The sequence below is a fragment of the Osmerus mordax genome, chromosome 2 (assembly GCF_038355195.1).
Source record: "Osmerus mordax isolate fOsmMor3 chromosome 2, fOsmMor3.pri, whole genome shotgun sequence".
In the NCBI taxonomy this organism is placed as follows: Eukaryota; Metazoa; Chordata; class Actinopteri; order Osmeriformes; family Osmeridae; genus Osmerus; species Osmerus mordax.
This window is the reverse complement of record NC_090051.1, coordinates 5,117,682-5,131,976: the sequence shown is the minus strand read 5'-3', so window position 1 is coordinate 5,131,976 and position 14,295 is coordinate 5,117,682. Positions and strand designations below refer to the sequence as shown.

The 14,295-nt window shown below is 45.6% G+C and overlaps 1 protein-coding gene across 1 annotated transcript; it reads right to left on the bottom strand.

The window, feature by feature from the left end:
- Positions 1-3,611: 3,611 nt before the first annotated feature.
- On the bottom strand, positions 3,612-13,118 carry fdx1 (ferredoxin 1). Its single transcript, XM_067254558.1, has 4 exons — positions 13,013-13,118; positions 9,920-10,044; positions 5,195-5,324; positions 3,612-3,732 (listed from the first exon to the last, which is right to left on the bottom strand). The coding sequence occupies exons 1-4, from the start codon at positions 13,108-13,110 to the stop codon at positions 3,612-3,614; spliced, it is 474 nt and encodes a 157-aa protein (XP_067110659.1). The 5' UTR covers positions 13,111-13,118.
- Positions 13,119-14,295: the final 1,177 nt, after the last annotated feature.

The window sequence follows — 14,295 nt, the reverse complement described above, 5'->3', positions numbered from 1 at the left end:
CAGTGACACACATGCTGGTGTTTCAATGCGGAGCAGGAGTAAACTCACACCCCACAGGCAGCTTTCAGGGACTCTCCAGATGATTCTGATCAGTTTCTGGGCTGTAATTTAAAACCCAACGATGACATTTAACATTGGAATGCTTGAGTTTAAACTGTAAGCACAACCTCTTTTACTATGTTGTTTATTTTTTTGGGTCAGGATTTCTGGCCGAAAATCGTGTGAGATGACATTCCAATAACCTTCACCGTGGTGTTTACGCAAATGAGTTTGGAAAAAATTCAATCACGTTTATTTGACATTTCAGGACACTACTGTGCAGTTAGAAGATAAACATGTCATTTTTGAAAAGGGCCTGAACGATGTCTACATATGAACACCACTAATTATAGGGCTGTGCAGAGGAAGAATGTGCCTGTTGTGTTACACAATGCGACGACAGATCGTTTAGGGTGGACCGGAAGGAGCGGGGAGAATGATGAATGGGGAGAAAGAGGCAGAGAGAGGAATATACTTGTCAGGGGGACTCAGACTGTAAACTGGAAGCTAGCCCAGTCTTAGATGAGCTGCACAATGGTGTTAGAAGGCCCTGCGATGAGTGTCTCTGTGCTGTATGAGAGTCAGTGAGTGTGAATGTGTGTGCAGACAAAGCTCTGAAATGACCTCGGAAACACTCTCGTCTTCAAAGCCTTGTCCTCAAAAACACCCAAACACGCACACGCACACACACACGCACACACACACGCACACACACACATTGCCACAGAGAGACTTCCTGTATCAGCTGCACAGGTGTCTTATCAGCAAGCCTGCTTGCTTTGAGGATCAGTAGTGTGTGGAGGCATTCCACCCGTGCTTCAAAGCTGCCATTTTCCGTTTGCCTGGGAGTGTTTGAGCGTGTCTGTGCGTCCTTTCATGTGTGTGTCAGAGAGAGGAGAGGAGCAGGGGTACAGGACACTGACCTTTGTTGGTATTAACATAGCAGCGTTGGTCCAAGCCTTCATCACCCCACAACCTTCTCTCGTCATGTCCCCTCTCCTTTCACAGACCGCCTCCCCCAATCGTAATCCCTCCTTCCTGCTCAGCCCCCTCGGGCTTCAAATACAGGCCGTTCCATTTCATCCGGGGACACCCGTCCCTTCCTGATGACACGGACGTGCGTAGCTCTTCATGTTCAGAGGATCAGTGGATGACTAGAGAACACCCAGCTGTGTGTATGCATGTGTGTGTTGTGTGTGTATGTGTGCATGTGTGTGTTAGAGTTTAGGCTTGACTTTTTTTATTGTCCAGTCTGTACCTCAAACAGATGCACTAACCTCCATGTCAGGGAAGCGCTCAGAGGACCACCTGATAGAAGATAGAACTGGTGACCAACCTAACACACACACACACAAGGTTATGTAACGCCAAAGACCATAATAATATCTGTTACCTGGCCAGGCACAGAAGGCCCCTGAGACTGCAGTCCATGAATGAGACATGGAAGTCAAGAGAGGGGTGAGTGTGTGAGGTAATTGAGTTAGGCCTGTGTGTGTGTGTGTTTGAAAGATGAGTGTTAGGTGTGTGTGTGTGATGAGTGAGTTAGGCATGTGTCTGTGTGTGGTTGCCACGGTAGGTAGTTATTATCAGCTTGATCTCTGACCTTAAGCAGTGCCTAACATGAGTGTTTACGGTGCATACTCATACATAAACATTCAGTGTACATCTGGCCTCTATACTTACACAATAACTCAACTGCAGAGTAATTATACAGGCTTGTCTTATAATTAAAATGTACTGAGCAAGACTGGAATGGCAACTTTGAACTTTTGAGATGTATGGGACCTGTAGCTGAATTATGTGCAGTTGTGTGTAGGCTAGGTGAATATTATGTGGTTAGATTAAGTGAATGTGTTGGTACGGTTAGGTAAAGTAAGAAGCTTGACTTTACTTTAATGAGTAAAACTGTTGGTCCAGTCAGGAGACTTAGGTCATGTTTAACACAACATTATTGAAGGTACAGACACATCATCTTGGCGGTGTGGTTCTTTTTTGAGACACCCCTCAGAGCTCAGACAGACGTAAATTCCCCTGACACATCAACAAAGACAGAACCAGGGGTGGAGGCTGGGGTGGAGGCTGGGGTGGAGGCTGGGGTGGTGGCAGGGGTGGAGGCTGGGGTGGTGGCTGGGATGGAGGCTGGGGTGGAGGCTGGGGTGGTGGCTGGGGTGGAGGCTGGGGTGGTGGCTGGGGTGGTGGCTGGGGTGGAGGCTGGGGTGGAGGCTGGGATGGAGGCTGGGGTGGTGGCTGGCATGGAGGCTGGGGTGGAGGCTGGGGTGGTGGCTGGGGTGGAGGCTGGGATGGAGGCTGGGGTGGTGGCTGGGGTGGTGGCTGGGGTGGAGGCTGGGGTGGTGGCTGGGGTGGTGGCTGGGGTGGAGGCTGGGGTGGTGGCTGGGGTGGAGGCTGGGGTGGAGGCTGGGGTGGAGGCTGGGGTGGTGGAGGGAACAAAAAGTATGAATGAGATTTCCTGGTCTGACAGCGCCGTTAACATTGGAGAGGATAATTATGTCGTCCTATGACAGTGGTAATATGGACTGTGCAGTTCAACACAGTCTCCCGTCTGAACCAGTTCCTCTTGTTTTTTGAATGATGCAAGCATAGTACAGTACGCGCTATTTACTAAGCTTCATTCTGCACACGCATACATGCAAATACACCCTTCCACACATTGCTCACATTCTGTTCATCAGAGACATGAGCCAGAACACATCATTATTTCGGCTACTCCTGAGTCTAACCCTTCCCTTCAACCAAACTCCTCTCCTTGCTCTCATCATCTTCTCTACCAGACTCTTTTTCCCTCCCTTTTCCCTCCCTCCTTCCCCACCTACTCTATCTACTCTGTCTTAGTCCACCCCCCCCCCCCTCCTCCACACACACAAACACACACACAGAATGAGGCGTGTGTGATGTGCGACAGCGGCTCCTCTGTCAAACAAGATGTAATCGCTGCCATGTGAGTGACAGAACAATCCCTTCCCCCTCTCACCCCTCTCTCCCTTTCCCTGACCCCCCCCCCCCGGTTAATAACAGCTCTGAGCATTCCGTGCATTACCACAGGGAGTTATGTTGAGTTATGTCTCAATTAGGCAGAGGAGGTGAAATTTCTGGAGGTCCACAAAGTTTGCCAAATGATGGAGTGTGTCCATGTGGAACATCACGTTTCAGCTTGTAACAGAGTTACAGAGCCGAGGTCTAAAATGAGTCAGGATGTTCTCTCTGTGACAGTTACCCATGTCAGTGTTCACAGTTGAGCTGCTCAATCACTCACGGCGTGTTGTAATCAGAGAGAGGTGTATTTGTGTGTGGCCCAAATGGGAAAGCTGCATTTCAACAATCAAAATGTTTGATATTTGGACAAGACTACTTTATTGCAGTGTTTTAACTATACACAGATAGATGTACAGTCCCTTCCATGGCGACTTTGATTTGCAAGGAGAAGGAAGGATCAAGAAATCATCAGTGTGGTTCTAGTTAAAGGTGTGTGTGGGTGTGTGTGTGTGTGTGTGTGTGTGCGTGTGTGTGGGTGTCTGTGCGTGTGTGCGTGTATGCGTGTGTGTGTGTGTGGTGGTCTAAGGGGATTTAGTGGAGTCTGTGTCGTCCGCCCTTCTCATGTCGTTAACCCCCTCGGGGATGCGCAGAGTGATGCCTTCCAACTCCTCCGTCAGACAAACCTGGCAACCCAGACGAGACCTGCGGAGGGGAAGAGGAGGGGGCAGCATAGCAGAGTAAGCATATTCACTCACCAGAGCAAAGCAATACACTCCATGTCACTTTACACTTTACGGAGCACTCTGGCCTTGACCTGGTAACACAACCCCTTCGATCCTGCACACACACACTCATTCTCTCTCTCACATACACTCTCTCTATCACACACACATCCGGACACACACAAACGCTCTCTCACATGTACAGTCAGAGGCACGTCCGTGTCTTGGGGGAATTCCTTCAGTAACTAAGCTGGACCTTTGAGTAGATCCTTCCAGGGGATGAAGCTCATTCATGCATTCAGTCACTCCAGCTGAGACCACAGTCACGTTTCTAATGACACGCATCATCATCTTCATCCCCTCAGGCGCTATCAGGAACTCTAACTAACTTCACAACGGACCGAATACAGGCTACATTTGAGCTCAACCAATGGCAGAGGACCATTGCTGTACCATTAGGTCTGTTGTGATTGGCAGGGTTTCCAGTAAAGCTCTCTAATCTCACATGGCAACTCTTACCTTTTAATTACTATTGGCTCTGACCCTTGCAGAGGTCAGGTGACCTGTCACTCACATGGCAGTTAGAACCTGGATCCTCCACATGCTCACCTTACTGTGTCTGTAGAGGGGGTTGGTGTGTGTGAATGTGTGTGTTTGTTGAAATGTGTATTTATGTGTGTTAATGTGTGAATGTGTACGTGTGTGTGTGTATGTGCAGGAAATCCGGGATTTCTAATGTGCTTATGTTAATCATCTTCAGTAGATCAGCTATTGCCTTATTATCTGTTCATGTAATCTGTTTTACAGTAATATTTATTCAAATGCATTCCTACTGTAACCTATATTGTGTACAGTGAGGACATACACAGGTCTATGATGTAATATCCGCCTGACTGGATAACAAACATCTGTTTGCTGTGAGTTATCTTTGTTTTTCCCTATTTCCCTACACATACCGACCTCTGACCTCCATGCCGCAGAGGGAGTGACCCTGCTATATCACCGTTTCTCTGTAACTGGTCGTTTTTCTTGTTGGGGTGTCCGTTAACTCTCTCTAATCAGCTGATTTCTAAATACGCTGTTCCAGCGAAGACGAACAAAACCTTTTTTCCACATTGTGTGTGTGTATGTGTGTTAGTGTGTGTGTGTGAGTGTGTGTATGAGAGCGTGTGTGTATGTGTGTGAGTGTGTTAGTGTGTTAGAGTGTATGCGTGTGAGTGTGTGTATGTGTGTTAGTGTGTGAGTGTGTGAGTCTGTGAGTATCTGCATGAGTGCGTGAGTGTGTGTGTGAGTGTGTGTGTATGAGAGCGGGTTAGTGTATGTGTGTTAGTGTGTGAGTGTGTTAGTATGTGTTAGTGTGTGAGTGTCTGTGTGAGTGCGTGAGTGTGTGTGTGTGAGTGTCTGTGTGATTGTGAGTGTGTGAGTGTGTGTGTGAGCCTCACGTGTCTGTGAGTCCATAGGCCAGATCCAGCATGTCCATCTCCTCGTCAGCCACGTTCCCTAGCTGGTCATACACCTGCTGGTCCAGAATCAGGTGACAGGTGGAGCAAGCCAGGGTCCCCTCACACGCGCCTGGACACACACACACACACACACACACACACACAGACAGACACACACACACACACACACAGAAAGACACACACACACACAGACACACACAGACAGACAGACACACACACACACACACACACAGAAAGACACACACACACACACACACAGACACACACACACACAGACAGACACACACACAGCCACACACTCTCTGTTATTTTTCTTTTATCAGTTGAAACTCCTCAACTCCCAGCAGCAGCATACCTGATCTACCCAGTTGAAGCAGTGTTGCCTGTAGGAGGATTAGACACACAGGTGACTGCAGTGTTATCTGCAGTGTTATCTGCTCAAACAGAGTAAACATGACAGAATCCATCCAATAGGAATGTGCTTCCTGTGTGCGAAAGTGAAGTGTTGCCATGCTGAGAGAGTTCAGCCCGTTGACTTCACAATCACAACATTCTGAATTACGACGATGTGTAAGGCTCTCATAAAGCGTTTGACGTCATTCAATAAAATAAATATAAACATTTCAGTGGAAAAGCCACAACCAAGTTGTATCTGTTTCCTGATTGGTCTGTGCTTTCGTGGCGTCTGTTTTTCTCGCTGGTAACGTTCTACTTGAGAGGGATGAGCCCCACTGGACCCAGGATCCCTCTACTGCTGACTTCCTGTCAGGTCGGCCTCGGAGAACAGGGAGCTCTAGAACACTACAACATTCTAGATGGTTCTAGAAGCACGCCTGGACGTATTTGAAGATGACGGGTTCATACAGGCAGCTAACCTGCCTTCTCCGGACAGTTCTTCACATTTGCAAACGCTTGTGGTGAACATGGCACACTGCAACGATTTGGCTGCAGGGACAAGAGGCAATTGAGAAGAGGGCAGGAGGGGAGAACAGGAAAAGGGGAGAGGAGAGGGGAGGGTGGTGAAGCAGAGGAGAGGTAGGAAGGGGGAGGAGAGAAGAGAGTAAACGTGTGGAAGCGAAGGTGTGAGCGAGGGAAGAGAGAGGGTAAGTGATGGTGAGAGGAGAGGGTGTAAGTGGGGAGGAGAGGAGATGGGGAGGAGAGGGGAGGGAGGAGAGGGGAGGGAGGGAATGAAGGGGGAAGACAGCAAGTCCAAAAAACATCCAACTCATGCCTTGACCCGGCCCAAGAACAGGCTGTAAAAATCACCTCAGTCAAACAAACATGTTACATTCCAAACCGTTTCCCAGAATTCCACCAGACTGAATGTGGAGAATATTATCTGAATGGTGTGGTTTCCAAATGGCCTCATGGAGGTCTGAGGGAGATGGAGGGAGAGCAGAAACCCTCTCACACCTTGATTCTGATTCTGACCACCCCGACATTCCTCTCACTAATCAGCTGGTCCTGGTAGGGCAGCTATGTTAGCTGGGAATGCTAGGCTAGCGGCTGTAGGTTAGTTAGCTTAATTAGGTTAGCTAGGTTAACTGGGTTAGCCGAGTTTGCTAATGTGCGTTAGCTGAGTTAGCTGACGTATGGCTGAAAAGGTCACAATTCTGTTGCCTTGTTCGTCATCAAGTCACAGCCTTTTTAAACATTGATTTTATTCATTAAAACCTGTCCGCTCTGGATCTGGTTCTGTCCTGTTTAAGAAACATCTAGATACTTCTCATGTGCAGGAGAGAGATCTGATCTGATCCTAAACCCTAACCTAACCCCCTAGAGGACAGATAGAGAGGGAGATAAAGAGACGGAAAAAAAGACAGAAAGGGAGAGAGACTGAGAGAGAACGAGAGAGAGATATAGCAGTGAGACAGTCAGGTCAAAGGTGTAATTTGTCATGAAACAGATAAAAGCTAGCAGGATGGGGTGGTGTGTGTGTGTTTGGGTGGGACCTGCATATAGAATCACACATTTTTTCACCTCTTTGTCAAGTGAATTATTTAATCTAATTTGTCAATAGGCAATGTTCAGAACAATAACATTGTGTGTCGGTACAAAATTGACAATGGCAAACCTTCCAGACTGAGATTTATAGACTGGCAAGTCATAAAAGGTGGGTTTTGTTATTGTTGGCTAGAAACCCCAGATAAACTGGCAAAGAAACACTGTTGATATTGTGGGAAGAAGTATTGCCTAGGAAAGAATTGGACTAGTACTGACTCAACAAACTCCTCAAAGCAAAACACTCAAACACACACACACACACAGGACTGTAGCAGGTAGCTTCAGATAACCAAATCCACCTTGACATCCCCTGTAGCAGTCCTGTAGCTCAGTCTTGAAAATGTTGCCAAGTCAAACAAGGCAGGACATTAGAAAACAAAACATTTGTGTCAAAGGCCAGGCCAATGAAAATCTGTGGAGGGCAATGTAAGGTTAGCACGTAAAATACCATCTTCATGAACAGAATTCTGTTCATTATTTTATTGGCGTTAATTGGTGTTTATCTTGTACATGTATCATTGAGATAGCTATAAAACTGTCCAAAATGTTGGAAATAACAACACATTTCTGTATTGAGTTCCTACTGGTCATCGTATGGAATGAGACCAATCCTCCTATTGGTCAGAGTCAACCTATCAAGTATTCTACAGATACACCTATCATGGGGATGTTTTTACACTAAGTTTATCTACACAAATACGAAGGCATGCCCACACTTTCTAACCCATTACTGCTATGGACTTAGATTTGGTCCACTTGGCTAGCTAGTAATCTATTTATTACAGTAAGGTAACTAACTAGTAGCTAACCAACATTACTAAACTATCTATATAAACTATTTAAAATAACAAAGATGTTTTGGCTGATGTATCAGACATACCTGCTTGATAACAGGTAGAAGGTAAACCAGGTAAACTGAACGTTGGCACCTTGTCAACAGAGCAAGAAGGTGCAAACAGGACCATGGTCTCCGAGCAACAACAGCTTTGCCCTGAGGTCCTAGAAGTGCCACTTTTCAGCTCAAGTTTGCACTTCTATGTGTTGGTTGCACACTTTTATTTCTGAGTACACAACAGGCTTTTATAGCATAGAGATGTGTGTATCTATTGCTAATACCCAACATTACTCACTTTGCTACTATGTAAACCACACACGGAGGGATCAAGTAAGACATCATCTTTGATGCTGTATCATTTGTTAATATTTATTTATGTTCCCACACACTGTAGATTTGAGAGACTCGGGTTATAATCCCTGTGCCAGACCCATAGAGATAGAGAGAGAGACAGAGAGGGAGGGAGAGAGAAAGGGAGAGAGAGGGGGGGGGGGGGTGGAGAGTGAAAGTGAGAGAGTGTGTAAGAGAGAGAGGGAGAGAGAGAAAGAGGGAGAGATAGAAAGAGGGTGTGTGTGTGAGAGAGAGAGAGAGAGAGAGAGAGAGAGAGAGAGAGAGAGAGAGAGAGAGAGAGAGAGAGTGTGAGTGTGAGAGAGAGAGGATAGAGAGAGAGAGGATAGAGAGAGAGAGAGAGAGAGAGAGAGAGAGAGAGAGAGAGAGAGGGGGGGGGGGTAGGGCTAACCCTGGGCAGGCTCCGTTGAGAGTTTTCTCCAGGACTCTTTATCCCAGTACAAAGGGTTATGGCACCCGTTCTGAGAAAGCTTTAGAAGGCCATGTTGACCAACGAGAAACCTCTCTTATACATTTCTACATGTGTCTACTATATCACCTTAACCAGCACTTTCTGTTCTTAGTTCTTTTCTCTATCACTCTCCCTACCTCTCTCTTGCCCTCCCCCATTTTCTTTCTTTCTCTCTTTCTCTTACACCCTCTCTGATGGATCCCAGGACTGCAGATATTATCAACCCAATACCAAAATAGGAGCGACATTCAGCAGGGGAGAGGAGAGGAGAGAAAAGGAGAGGAGAGAGAAAAGGAGACTTTTGGGAGCATCTTGGATACACCTTTTCCTCCCACCCCAACTCTCTCTGTCTGTGTTTCCACAATGTTCCCCTGCTCTCTCTAGCTCCATCCCCCCTCTCTCTCTCTCTCTCATCCCCCCCCCTCTCTCCCTCTCTCATCCCCCCCTCTCTCTCCCTCTCTCATACCCCCCTCTCTCTCCATAGCTCCATCCCCCCTCTCTCTCCCTCTCTCATCCCCCCTCTCTCTCACTCTCTCATCCCCCCTCTCTCTCACACTCTCATCCCCCCCTCTCTCTCCCTCTCTCATCCCCCCCCCTCTCCCTCTCTCATCCCCCCCCCTCTCTCTCCCTCTCTCATACCCCCCCTCTCTCTCCCTCTCTAATCCCCCCCTCTTTCTCCCTCTCTCATCCCCCTCCTCCCCCTCTCAGCCATGGAACCACTGTAGACCAGGGCAGCATTTTAGTACATTCTAGAACCCCATTCTGACTGACACCAGGTCGACCTCACCACTAGACCTAATATGGGCATTACCTAATGGCTTCCTATGATATCTATATCAACTCCTGATTTCCTGTTGGGAACTGTGTCACCCTGTCCCCTTCCATTGCAGACACTGCGCCTTCTACTTGAAAACGACAGAATGGAACTACAGAAAACAATAATGAGTATAAACTGGAATTATAAACTATATTGCAGATGTTCCTTTGAACTTGAGTCTTCACTAAGTTAACAGTAGAGGAAAGCTGCCTTCATGGTTGGATGATCATGGATGCAGAGCCTTCTTACCAAAGCCATCAAAGTCCAACTTCTGGTTGACCACCACATCCAGCAGTGTGTCGCCAGCGTTGCCCGAGCCTGACATCTTAAATCCGGCAGGGGTGACGAACTGAACTGTCACTTTTTTTGCAGACCTGCCAGCCAGAGAGAGATGGTCACACACATAACTCAGCCAGAAAGCTCATTTAATCAGGTATTTCTGAATGGATAGAATTCTCTTTATCTCTCTATCTCTTACTCCCTCTCTCTCACTCTCCCTCTCTCTCCCGGTCCTGCTCTGTCTGCCCCTTTCTCTCACTCTGATTCTCTCTCTCCCTTTCACCTCTATCTCTGTCTCTCTCTCTCTCCCTCTCTCTCTGTCTCACACTGTCTCTGTCTCTCATATAAACACACACAACACAATTGTGACTTTTACAAGGACAGTGTTTCTGTGTGGAGAGCAGAGATTGTCTGTCTGGTTTACAAAGCTGTAGAGTATACCCTCTCACTCAGCAGATACCTTCATGGGGTTTAATGGAGTTCATACTGAGAGTTTAATAACGGGCATTACTCATGTCCCTTCCCCTAAAGCTAACACTGCCCCCTTTGTGAACAAAATCACAAGCTATACAATACCAATGTGCAATCTGCAGTTAAGCAATCTCAATGTTTCTCAAACCCCAATTTGTATATATTGGCCAACAGATCTATGAGTTAAACAACATGAAATAAACATGAAAACTTCATGAAATCCTTCATCGTTTCTTTTCTCAACAGAGCAAAATTGGAATGAAGCATCAAAGTGATGCTTTGCTGCCCTCTTGTGCCCATTAGTTAGAACTACACTCTGACACGTGACGATGTTGGACAGAGATTAACTGTGCATCGGAAGCAGCGTCTGGTACATTACACTACAAATACTATGGTAACAACATATCAAATCTGTATAATTTGACTGTACAAGCCAGTGTTAATTTAACACCAGGAGTGTTTATAGAGGTCAGTATGGACCTCCAGTATATTTACATTTAGTCATTTAGCAGACGCTCTTATCCAGAGCGACTTACAGTAAGTACAGGGACATTCTCCCCGAGGCAAGTAGGGTGAAGTGCCTTGCCCAAGGACACAAGGTCATTGGGCACGGCCGGGAATCGAACTGGCAACCTTCTGATTACTAGCCCGCTTCCCTCACCGCTCAGCCACCTGCATGACTCCCTATATAAACACTCAGGCCCAGTTTCCCACACATGGATTAAGCAAAGTAAGAGAACATGAAGATCATTGAAAACGTTTTTAGTCAAGGAGAAGGCTTGATCCATGTCTGGGAAACTTGGCCTCAATGAGTAAAACGAACACTCCTGGTTGTAAATGAACAATTAGAAATGTTCCGTGTGCTGTCTGTTGGTATGTGTGTGTGTGTTTGTTTCTCTGTCCTAGAAACTGCAAGTGGCAGCTCGGATCTAAGATGGATTCGAGAGACCGCAGATAGAGTGCGGCTAGTTTGGTTTGTTAAACGTTTTAGATCAACACTTGTATTATTGTTTTTGTTGATTTTATGTAAAGCACTTTGAGCTGCAATTCTTGTATGAAAAGTGCTATATAAATAAAGTCTTATTTACCTACTTACTTACTTACTCCTACTTGCCCTACTCCTACCTGTCCTACTCCTACCTGCCCCTGTAGAGTTGTGTGCACCATGTTCAACAGTGGAGCTTCTCAATCTAAAGAAGGCATTACAAGTGCCAGTCTCCACACAGCCATGCAAAACCTACACAGAACTCCTCCCAGGTTAGGCAGATCATCGTCACATCAGGTAGCAAAGGTGGGGCATTAATCCTAGCATTAACTTGTGCAACCTAACCTTAAACTGAGAAGATCATATAACCTAGAGTGACTCTGTGCTCTGGCCTTGGAACAGCTCAAAGTCCTCAACAGGATGTGTCTGAACTGCTGTTCGGCAGGTCATGATTAAACAACCTATTTTCAATAATATAATTGGTATTTGTCTTTCTCCGGAATGATTTGAACCAGAAAACCCAGTAGAATACTAATTTTACAGGAACAACACGGGTTACATCAAAGTCTAATGGCCTACATAATGAATTATCGAAATATCCCAATATTTCCCAAAGTATTAGCTAAACTGTATCTAGTAGTGTAAATATGTAGGCTATTGCAGGTTAAGTTCAAAACTGATATTTCAAAAGGGATGTGCTCTCTAGTGTGGTATTTTTACTTTGTTTGAACTTTGTCTGAGTTTCCCCTGTGCTCCGCACCTGACGAAGTATTCATGAACTGCGCTGGATTTCTTTATTTCACCCTTGCCCGACGGAAAACAGCTTAGCTTTCAATTCAATTAGATAAAATGTACTCAATTCAAAGAGTTAGCCCACACCAGTATCCAGGAGGTAGGTATTCAAGGGTTTATTGTTCTGTTTGATCAACACTCTTGAATGAGCTCTCTAGAATTGTAGTAATGACTTCTGACCTTGACCTTGGGCTAGATAAGTTTTCATCACAGCTGTAATTAGACGATAAGATTTAACTTACAAATAAACTGTGATATGAAGACCAACGCTTTACAATCCTTGTTTAAATACAGTTGAAAGCGGACTCTGTTTTGGAAACGACGAAATAAAGGCGTCTTTGTCAGATTATCTAACATGTGCACAAAAAAACTGATTAGCGGGTTTAATCCAAGCTTTCACTGCTGAAATTCCAGAAAACAGAACAATGCATGGGTTAGGCTATTAGGTTCACATACTGCATCATCTCAATTCCATTTTAAGGGGAAATTTAACGAGGCCAAATTGCCCCACGCTTGCCGCAATATGAACACTGCTTCATAACATCTGGTGAAATTCCCAAATGCCGAAGTCATACTACTAGCCTATATGTTTGTGAGATGCTCATTATCGGCCAACTACTGTCACTAAACACTGAGGACAAAAAGATGAGAATGGTGAAAGTGGCGCGCCTTTCTGAATTCTATGAACTGTACTCGCGCCTACACTGAGTCCATGCCTGACATATGCTGTCATGACTAGCTTTCACATTCGTACATCTCAAATGGATTATTGTAAACATCGTATACTATAATACTATACAGTGTACACACCATACCTCATAGGATGAACGGATGTGCTTAACAGCACTTGGTTCCCGAGGAAAATTGATTGGAAGTTTGGAGACTTGCTGGAAACTCTAGGCGAGACATTCATAGCTGCGCATTTCCTCCGGCCGCGAAAGAAACCGTTTAAAAGAGGTGAAAGTTTACGTGTAGCTGAAAAAACTGACATTTTGTCACGACTCGAATGATAAATTAAACAGACACATAAAAAAGTCAGAAGTTGTTGCTCTGACTAGAAAGTCTCTCCCGGTGCGTGCGTAATGACGGCGCTGTTATCACTGAGGAAAAAGTTTACTTCTCAGAGTTACTCAACAGATTATATGACGACGCTGCAGTAAATTGTACACTCTGCCAAAACAGGGCATCGGTGCTCCCTCTTAAACCTCTTTGGCATCAAACGGCAGTGTAGGTCTCCATCAGCTAAATCTCGCTTTTACGTAATGCTGAGCACGACCCTGTTCTCTTACGCTCTCATTGTATTTATAACATATCTGCCATGTTATGTATGCTGTTATCACATTTCTATACATAACATGTACTTATTTCCATACCGCTGTGTACCACTACATTTCTATATAGGCCGAGTGTCGGGCACAGGGTAAACCACTACCCTGCCCAGGAATTGGTGTGAGTAAGTGTACCCTTACTGTTCCACATCATGTTTGTAACTCTGTATCAGTTTGTAACTCTGTACTAGTATCATTCATCTGCTTTATAATCCAACAGTTTGGGGATCAAGTGAGCAAAATCTTAGTCTTAAGTGTTGACCTTTGGCACCGTTGTCTAGCCACAGGCTGGGAAACTACGCTAGGATTATACTCGGCATGTTTAAGATTAGGACCCAAAGCCAATTACCTGCAGATGGAAAACTGCCATAGGGGTTAGAGAATTGAAGGAATTATAACGTGTAGTAGGGTAACTTGGAGCTAGATAGTTTAGTAGAGTAGAGCAAAGTAAAGTAGAGTAGTAACACTTGGTTGAGAGTTGATATGGGAACCAGGTTCCCATATCATATAGGGAGCCAGGAGGAGTTAACCCACGGTCCAGAGCAGATTACAGACCATAATCCTCCACGCCACACCCCCTGTTAAGACTACGGGGGTACAGGACTTTACCAGGAACTGGATGTGAGCCAGGCATAAATCAAGGATATCAAGACCTTTTTTCATCAGTATTTCTGAAAGGGTTCAGAAAAAAAGACTGTAATCGTGTACTGTGGTCATTTGCACTGTCCAGTCAACATTCAACAGTAAATTGGGGTGATAAAACTCTTTCT

Bases quoted from the DNA above. Each gene is read 5' to 3' on its own strand.
- fdx1 (XM_067254558.1), bottom strand. From the start codon at position 13,110: ATGAATGTCTCGCCTAGAGTTTCCAGCAAGTCTCCAAACTTCCAATCA. The intron at 10,045-13,012 runs GTATGGTGTGTA...TCTGGCTGGCAG, and splicing joins ACATCCGTTCATCCTATGAG to GTCTGCAAAAAAAGTGACAG. The intron at 5,325-9,919 runs GTAAGAAGGCTC...GTGTGTGTCCAG, and splicing joins GTTGGACTTTGATGGCTTTG to GCGCGTGTGAGGGGACCCTG.